A 9,332-nucleotide genomic window follows, 5' to 3' on the forward strand; every position below is an offset into this window, starting at 1 on the left:
CCAAAAAGTGTTTTATATTATATATTTGAGATTCTTCAAAGTAGCCACCCTTTGCCTTGATGACAGCTTTGCACACTCGTGGCATTATCTCAACCAGATTCATGAGGTGGTCACCTGGAATGCATTTCAATTAACAGGTGTGCCTTGTTAAAAGTTTATTTTTGGAATTTCTCTCTCCTTCTTCACACGTTTGAGCCAATCAGTTGTGTTGTGACAATATGTGTGTGAGTGGGGGGGGGGGGGGGGTAATCTGGAAAAACTAGCTCTCATGGGGACCGCCACAGGAAAGGAAGACCCAGAGTTACCACTGCTGCAGAGGATAAATTCATTAGAGTTAACTGCACCTCAGATTGCAACCCAAATACATGCTTCACAGAGTTAAAGTAACAGACACATCTCAACATCAACTGTTCAGAGGATACTGTGTGAATCAGGCCTACATGGTCAAATTTCTTCAAAGAAACCACTACTAAAGGACATCACAAGAAGAAGGGACTTGCTTGGGCCAAGAAACATGAGCAATGGATATTAGACAAGTGGAAATCTGTCCTTTGGTTTGATGAGTCCAAATTTCAGATTTCTGGTTCCAACCGCCATGCCTTTGTGAGACACAGGATGATCTCCGCATGTGTGGTTCCCACCGTGAAGCATGGAGTAGGAGGTGTGATGGTGTTTTGCTCGTGACACTGTCTGTGAATTATTTAGAATTCAAGGCACACTTAACCAGCATGGCTACCACACCATTCTGCAGCGATAGACCATGCCATCTGGTTTGCACTTAGTGAGACAATCACATGTTTTTCATCAGCACAATGACCCAACACACCTCCAGGCTGTGTAAGGGCTATTTGACCAAGAAGGGGTGTTGGAGTGCTGCATCAAATTAAATGGCCTCCACAATCACCCAACCTCAACCCAATTGAGGTGGTTTGGAATGAGTTGGACCACAGAGTGAAGAAAAAGCAGCCGACAAGTGCTCAGCAAATGTGGGAACTCCTTCAAGACTGTTGGAAAAGCATTCAAGTGAAGCTGGTTGAGATAATACCAAGAGTGTGCAAAGCTGTCATCAAGGCAAAGGGTAGCTACTTTTAAAAATTTCAAATATAAAATATATTTTGATTTAACACATTTTCATTACTACATGATTCCATATGTGTTATTTAAGTTTATTATTCTACAATGTAGAACATAGTCAAAATGAAGAAAAACCCTTGAATGAGTAGGTGTGTCCAAACATAGCACCAAGAACCTCCCTGTTTCCTGGTTTTCTTGCACTCTTTACCCTTTATATTGTGTGAAACTACACAATGTCTTGTGGGAACCTGCACAATGCTATTACAATACATTACTTTAATACATCAGTATTTTCCCACACTCTACCCCAGCCAGGTGCAAATTGGGGGAGGGACACAACAAATAAATAGCTTTGCATGTGTGGCTCCTTACCACAATCAATCAGTAGGGCAAAAATAATCTCTGCTCAGAGGGCCTTAGAAATCATTTTTGCAGAGAGAGAAGTTAGTTTGTAAGGAGCGTCTTCCACTTTGGAAGATGAAGAATTTTCAGAATATGATCATGTCTCTGTCAATTCGGAGTCTGACAGTGAGTTGGAAGAAGAGGATAAGATTGACCCTCAGCCAGCCACAGGAAAAGCCCGTCAGCAACCTGCAGGAGGAGAAATATGGATGTCCAATTTTTGTTGGGATTGAATGGTCTTCTTGCCCAAGGAATGAGCCACCTCGCTTGGCTCCCAATGTGATAAGGATGCAACCAGGGCCGACTTGGATGGTGGTACTCAGGTGTAAGACATAAAGTCTTCTTTTGAACTGTTCATACCAGACACCACCCAGAAAATTATTCTGGACTGCACTAATTTGGAGGGTATTTTGGGAGAGAGATGGACCAAACTAATTTACATGCATACTTTGGTGTTCTTATCCTTGCTGGTGTTTTCAGATCCAATGGGGAGTCCACAGAATTCCTGTAGGATACAGAAACTGGCCGAGAACTTTTCTGTGTAACAATGTCTCTGGAAATCTTCCACATTCCTTCCAGTATTATCTGCCTCGGTAACCGAGACACCAGACCAGCTCTGCAGCAGAGACAAGCTAGCCGCAATCAGGTCAGTGTGGGACTAATGGGTGGACCGCCTTCCCGTTTTCCAACCCTGGGCCCAATGTTACTGTTGATGAGCAGCTTATGCCAGGCAGTACATACCGTCTAAACCCGCAAAATATGGAATCAAGATCTGGGCTACCTATGACACTGCTTCATCATATGCGTGGAACTTACACAAGTGTATACGGGGAAGCCAGAAGAAGCCCCTGAGAAGAACCAAGGGAGGCGGGGTTGTCCTGGACAAGACACAGGGACTCCTTGGCCACATCACATGCAATAACTTTTTTACTTCGGACAAGCTCAAGACAAAGCTGACAATGGTAGCAACAGTACAACAAAAAAACAACCCAGAGCTCCCACCTCAGCTTTTGACAACACAGAACAGACCAATAGATTCTTCTAAGTTTGTGTTCACGGCCAACACATCCCTAGTCTCCTAAGTGCCAAAGGCAAAAATGTGGCCAGGAATATCAAAAAACAATTCATAATGGATTACAATGCCATAAAAGGAGGGGTGGACAATTTAGACAAGCTGGTGCATGGCTACAGCTGTAAAATAACCCTACACTGGCCACTTGTGATATTCTTCAACATTTTGGCATAGCACTCAGATTGGAGCAGAGGGAAGCTCCAGAAGAGATGGCTCTTTCTCAAGGAGCTGGGCAAGACCTTAAATCCAGAGGCAAGATATCCCAAGGTCCCCAGGTTCTGTAGCCATCGTGAGGATGCTGGCACCAACAACTCCACCACCAGAAGTGTGATGTTGTAACTATGTTATAACTATAGCACCAAGAAGCTGCGCTGCGTGTTGACACAAGGACAGGAAGACACATTACAGATGCATCAGGTGCAAGAAATACATTTGCAACACACACAGAGTAATATTGTCCCTGTTTGGTGTGCAGACCGGCTTTAACTACTTATGTTCAGGGGGGCTCATTTATCATTTCTGTAAAATACTGTATGTAAAATGTTTCCTTCCAATTTGTTCAGTTCAAAGCAATAAACATCAATAGTGATAAAAACCTTGTCTCTTATATTTGTTTAAGATAAACATGATATATTCCACCAAAGTCTTGGTTATAGATTTTTGGTTTGCAAAAAAAACAAACAAACACAGAAAACAGCAGTTTTATTGATAAATGTGATGTAGCAGAGGTAAATAACAATTATTAACCATGTATGCTGTCTATATTACGTGTAATTGATTCAACATCTAAGTTCATTGTTATGGCTGTATAGTTTTAACCCAATAATGTTGTCCATCAGACCCACGGACATTAGGTGAATAACGAAAACACTACACGGGTTAATTTTGCTTTCGATTCTTTGTAATAACTGTTCTTCTGTCCACACCTGGGAGACACTGGAGAATTCTAAGCAATGGTTGTGTGTGCTTCCAATTCCACTGCAATATCAGGAAACAGACAATTGTGTTATCTGATGGGCTCCACCATATCTGGCTATCACAAATGTGGCTCAGCAAACCAAACAGAATCTGCATTCCAATTTTAGTGTACCATCTTAATGAAGTTGCTTAACTCCAGCAATGAATGGTTGTGCTTTAGGGAACAGTATAATTTTCGCTGCTCGAAGGTATTTTTTTTTTTAGACCAGACATTAGAATGACCTTCCTTTTGAGTCTCATTTCTCTGCCTGGTTTGTGTCCAATGATGTTGGCTGTTTCCATGCAGGCGCCTGCCACTATTAGTTGTAATTGGGAGCGGTGCCAGCACAGGTACCTGAAACAGTGAAGAAAAGATGCAGTCTTCCACAAAGTTAACATGGGGCATGTGGCCGTCCACAGGTGTTCTTCAAATGTGTTTAAGTGTTATTAAAACACTGTTCTTTGATCACTGAATTGGTGCTGGACATACCTGTTCGGTTCGCTGTGCGATGGTCCAACATCAACCAACAGGAAGGCTTGAATCAGCAATAGTTCCAGGAGATTGCTCCATTAGAGCTCAACCTGAAACAAGAATATAAATGAATGTCCTGCCATTTATTTGATTTTGTATTACAGAAAGTTGATAACCCAACCCGCCAGTTTCCCTTGAAAATAAGTCAATGGTCCGATGTGATTTTCTCGCTCCCATTCACTTCCCAGTTTGGTTGTTAGGACATGGCTGGTCTTCCGAGTTGTCTCCATTTGTGAGTTGGCATGCTTGTGACAAGATGAGCTTTGACTACACCACTTACTAAAAAAAGAACATTAAATCCATGGTACATAAAAACACCTTATGAATATTGCACCTTAGTAAAATAAACTAATTTGCCATACTTAAGCTGGAGAAAAAGAAAAAGTCTCCGGCAAAGGTGATCTCGTGATTCTGCACATTGTTGACAAGTTACCTGTTGACCCTTAACCTAGGTTTAGTGGCAAAGTCATCATTTATCAAGCGAAATATAACTCCTTATGTTGCTGATATGAATTTGGTTGACGAAATATGACAATTTAAATTGAACGCCATTGTTTAATTTCATTTCCTGGTGCACCCAGTGGCTCGCACACCAACCATTTGAGCAGACTAATTGGGCATGAAATTAATTTCACAGACGATAAACAAAAAGGTTTGCTTTGCTTACCAGCTGTTGACACTATCAGTCGTGTTGAAAAGACTCTTGCGTTTGGTTGTTGGGGTCTTTCTTTGGTTAGGTCGTTGCAAGCCACCATTGTTTGGCTCTATGGTGAAGGAGCCATATCCAGAGAAAACTACACCGATGAAGAGTTTGGAAGGTCACATTTGCTTTATCCTCAGACAACCGGTTGGTTGACTGAAAGTACAGGACTGTTAAGTGTCATCTACAAGCTTCAGTTAACTGCATCTCAACTGATCTCTAGTGGACAGAACTTGTAGATGTGCGCTGGGATATGAGTGTACATTCATGTCAGTTTCTGGTCTCTTTCTGAACATCCATTAGCGTTGCGAAAGTTCTTTGGTTAAAAACTTTATTAGTGTATGAAAGCCATATCCAAGACTATAGCAGGACATAACAGCACTAAATGTACAAAAAATAAACACTCATCACTTGGCAATGGTATCACATGGGCCGGGGAAATATAAAACAAGTAATTTTAACACTTAAAACAAAAAGAAATTGACAGGCTGAGGATAAACAGCTCAAAACCTAAGCTTGTCCATGGAATTTGACATCCCTAGTTTTTTCCCCTCACTATACAAGTAGTGAATGAGCAGGCATTGTGTAACGATCGCTCTGATGTCATATCCATCTCAGTATCTGCTGCGGGCAATTCCTCTATCGACTCTGCTGCCTCCGCGGCCACCACGGGGCGCCCCGCGACTTGAGCCACTGTACGCTTCACGGGGATAGCCTCTCTCGATTGGGGGTGCTGGCCCCCGCTCCTGTTTACCCATTCGCTCACCACGGCTAGGAGGGTATGGTTCACTCCGACTGCTGGGGTAACTTTCACGACTGCCATAGCCATCCCGGGAACTGCTTCCATAGTCGTCATAGCGACTGCTTCCGCCACTGCCATTGTAGGATGGTTGGGGGCCCCTTGAGGGTGGGGCGCTGCGTGAGTTACCTGCAGGGTCAATGGGTCAGGTAATTGGCAAGTTTCACTTCACACACTTTGCTGAATTGTTATGAGCCAATCTTTTCCGTGAGTATTTCTTAATGACAATCAATAGCAACTACACGTTTTAATCTCCAATATGCTAGGGATCTGAACAAAAATTTACACTGAACATTTAGGTGCTTTGGCAGATTATTTATCCAAGCTTGGCAGAACATAAAATACGAATGAAACCCCTTTCAGCATGCCATGTTTTGTTGAGTAGCTGTTTTTTTCCTTTTAGAATTCCAGTTGTTCGAGTTGCACATTGGTCACACGCTTTTTTTTCAGAGAGGTCTTGGTGGTTTTGTGAGGGTCGTTTTACCCCCCAAAAATCAGACTTGTGTGCATGACTCCTTGAGGGATTACTTTGCGACACTGTTGAGCGAACAACGATTGGTCAAGAAGCTTTGTTGGGCGTTTCCATGGACTCGTGATGCATATACGGTCACCAAATCCCAGGGCCACATTGAGCAGGTTGCGAGACTAGAGCAACTTGTTGCCATTACACTTAAGTGGTCAATCTTACCGTAACCATCGTAGGGCTCTCGATAAGAGGCTGCACTAGGGCGCTCCATATAGCTTTTGGGTTCCCGGCCTCCACCATAACCATCACTGGTAAAGAAATGGTGTAACATTACTTCACTTTGATGCCAACGGAAACCTACACAATCTTTAGACTCACAAGTCAACCATACCTGTAGCCCCTTGACATTGACCCATATTCATCACGGGAACTGGATTGGGGATAATCCCTTGGTGGATAGTCCCGTGGCGTTGGTGCGTAGTCCCGTGTATCCCTGGAACTCACATATTCCCGGCTAGAATAGCTGTCAAATGGGAAAACATGCCACATGTGTAAACAAGCAATATGAAATTTCTAAAGCAGTTTCATTCAGAATGTGTAACCAACCACAAATGGGTAGTGAGAGATTTTTTGCACAGGAACACCCACCTGTCCTTTGTGCTGTAATATTCATCTCTTGGTGATGGGTAATCATCCCTTCTGGACATTGAGTCCCTGCGGGGAGGGGGTGGGCCATAGGGGTCCCTGTCCCTAGACATGGAAGCTAAAGAAAACAAGATCCCATGTAATCATCATGTCTTTGTGGCACTACATGCTTATTAGTCAGTCCTCATAGTGATAAAGTCGAGAGGTCCTCACACTTACGTCTGCCCATTGGAGAAGGAGCATGTCTCTTGGGTGGGGGGCCTCCATTACGAATCGGAGGTCCCCTTTTCAGTGGTGGAGGGCCTCTAGACGAAATCCCTTTGAAAAAGGGTTCTACAATCCCTACGTTATCATAGTAGTCTTTCGGCAGACAAGAAATGCAAATATTAATGGCAAGCTCAGAACTTACAAAACAAATCCAGTTTCATAGCCTACATACTTAATCCAATTTAGGTGGTTTTACAATAATACTTTGCATAAATGCCCAATACCACAACCCCTGTAAGTACTTCTGTAAAGGTACCTCTGGATGGTGGACCCCTCATTGGTGCTCCTCTAGATCCTCTAGGACCTCTCGGGGGACCGCGGCCACGCATGGGGGGTGGGCCGCGCCTGCCTGCTGACTCAAACTGAGGTTTTGTTGCTTGTTCAACCTTTATTGGCTTACCATCAAGTGACTGAGAAGTAAATAGATTATAATGTTAAAATTAGAAATGTATACAATCTACATAAGTTAGGGGTCATATAAAAAAAGATATATTTAAAAAAACAATGCAATTGTTTACCTTCCCATTCATTTCGCGCGCAGCATCCTTTGCATCTGCTGGACTCTCAAAGGTCACAAAAGCAAAACCTCTTGATTTGTTCGTTTCACGGTCTTTCATCAACAGAACTGGAAAGGAAAAATATCTACTTAGTGCTCACACAGGAACTGTACTAGGTTACAAAATATTAATCCGAACTGATACTCAGAGGTATTGTGCGTTTCTTTCAAAACTATTGCTGATGAAAACCATTTAGTTATTAACTTACTTTCTCACACTTTGCTTAATCATAACAGTTTATCCATTAAAAGGAATCAAGACTGCAGCTTGGTACTGCTGAATCTGTCCACATACAATAGCATACATAAGTATTAGCCATGTATGGGCAATCCATTTAAAATTATTGAGTTAACGCATTTATTTTTACCTTCTACTATTCTGCCATATTTGCTGAAGTACTTCTCAAGGGCCTTCTCGTTAGTTTCAGTGTCCAGGCCACCGATGAAGAGCTTCCCTGGTCGGTCAGCCTCTGCCATATTTGGGTCGGTTTAAGCTATTAAGAGAATAGTCGTTATTCCATGGAGACACCAGATAAACGTTTGTGAAATAAATGAGCATGTTTGGACTAGGGCATATTTGAAAAAACAACTTGTCCCGAACTCGGTTTCGAAACATGCAGTTAGCCATCTTGGCTAGCATAATATTAAATTCAAATATACGCGTTAGTTGTTGGAAGTATGCCACGTTTACCAACAACAGCATTGTCCACTAGAATGGTACGTTTTAACAGCACAAAATGGCGTCAAAGGGGGAATGAATGACAAGCTAACTAGCATTTCCAAACATTTGTGGCTACTCCTTCCAGTTAAGATGGCTTCCAAACAAGTAAGCCACGTTACAAACTAGCTAGTTAGTTTACAATAAAATAACCACGTGGGGGGCATTGTCAGTTAAAGTGCATTATTAGTAAATTAACAAGAAAATAAAGAGAGGACGAAACTGTGGATTCATTCAACAAAGCTCAAAATGGCGACTGGTTGGCTAGCTGTCGGTCGATAAAACAAACGTGCGTGCATAAATGTATCTTTCAACTGATTTTTATAAAACATTAAAGTGTGTTGGCCGTTTGATATCTGTAAAACAGACAAGACATTGTGCACAAATGTGAACAGTGTCTAACCTACCTTTTAAAATTTCACGACACGCTCGAAGCCTCCTCCAGGAAAATACGAAACGTCGAAGGTAAACGTATACTGATCACGTGGTATCACGCACACGGAAGTAGTTGCCAACCTTTTTATTTGTTAAATTATTCTAAAATATAAAAAAATGTTCACAATCAAATTGTCACTTTTTACATACGAAAAACAGTTGTTCTAATTAACAGACCGAGCAACTAGAAAAATCACGAATAAATAATACAACATAAAATGAAACAAAGAAGTAAACAAAACAAAGACCAATTTTTCTAATCAGGGGTCAAATTAAATTGTATTTGTCATATAGAACAGATAGAACAGATGTAGACCAGATGTAGACCTTACAGTGAAATGCTTTCTTAAGCCCTTACCAGCAATGCTTTAATACGTTACAAAAAAAGACACAGGGCTTGTTTAGAATGTACTAAATTCAAAGACTTCATGTAACCTCATTCAAAAATACTACAAACTGAGGGGTAGATTTTAAGAAACAACATTTGTGTTTGAAATATGTTTCCATAATAATACAATTATTGTAAATAAATGCATCATTTCTATCCCACATTAGGAAACCAAATCTGGCACTGTTTTAAATTAAAGTGAGTTTAATAAGATTATTATATGTAAACCATATTGAAATGCATTCCAAAAGGTTTTAGTGAGTTGACATGTGAAGAAAACATGTTCTGATGTTTTTCGTGTGGCTCAGTTGGCATGTCGCT

General features: G+C 41.6%; 1 protein-coding gene across 3 annotated transcripts; it reads right to left on the minus strand.

The window, feature by feature from the left end:
• Window positions 1–3,233: 3,233 nt before the first annotated feature.
• Window positions 3,234–8,701, minus strand: LOC123993342 (RNA-binding motif protein, X chromosome-like). Of its 3 annotated transcripts, XM_046295395.1 has the most exons (11): window positions 8,596–8,701; window positions 7,839–7,964; window positions 7,433–7,539; window positions 7,171–7,324; window positions 6,867–7,007; window positions 6,651–6,765; window positions 6,394–6,525; window positions 6,225–6,310; window positions 4,705–5,665; window positions 3,996–4,087; window positions 3,234–3,860 (listed from the first exon to the last, which is right to left on the minus strand). In XM_046295395.1, exons 2-9 carry the CDS (start codon window positions 7,945–7,947, stop codon window positions 5,352–5,354), a joined length of 1,158 nt encoding a protein of 385 aa, XP_046151351.1. In that variant the 5' UTR covers window positions 7,948–7,964; window positions 8,596–8,701; the 3' UTR covers window positions 3,234–3,860; window positions 3,996–4,087; window positions 4,705–5,351. The 3 variants fall into 3 exon arrangements, with proteins under 3 accessions (XP_046151351.1, XP_046151352.1, XP_046151350.1); XM_046295396.1 differs by having other exon boundaries at window positions 3,996–5,665; window positions 6,867–6,980; XM_046295394.1 differs by having other exon boundaries at window positions 3,996–5,665.
• Window positions 8,702–9,332: the final 631 nt, after the last annotated feature.

Source organism: Oncorhynchus gorbuscha, linkage group LG13 (assembly GCF_021184085.1).
Source record: "Oncorhynchus gorbuscha isolate QuinsamMale2020 ecotype Even-year linkage group LG13, OgorEven_v1.0, whole genome shotgun sequence".
Lineage (NCBI taxonomy): Eukaryota > Metazoa > Chordata > Actinopteri > Salmoniformes > Salmonidae > Oncorhynchus > Oncorhynchus gorbuscha.

Bases quoted from the DNA above. Each gene is read 5' to 3' on its own strand.
- LOC123993342 (XM_046295395.1), bottom strand. From the start codon at position 7,947: ATGGCAGAGGCTGACCGACCAGGGAAGCTCTTCATCGGTGGCCTGGAC. The intron at 7,540-7,838 runs GTAAAAATAAAT...TTTCCTTTCCAG, and splicing joins ATATGGCAGAATAGTAGAAG to TTCTGTTGATGAAAGACCGT. The intron at 6,311-6,393 runs GTATGGTTGACT...TTTCTTTACCAG, and splicing joins TCAATGTCAAGGGGCTACAG to TGATGGTTATGGTGGAGGCC.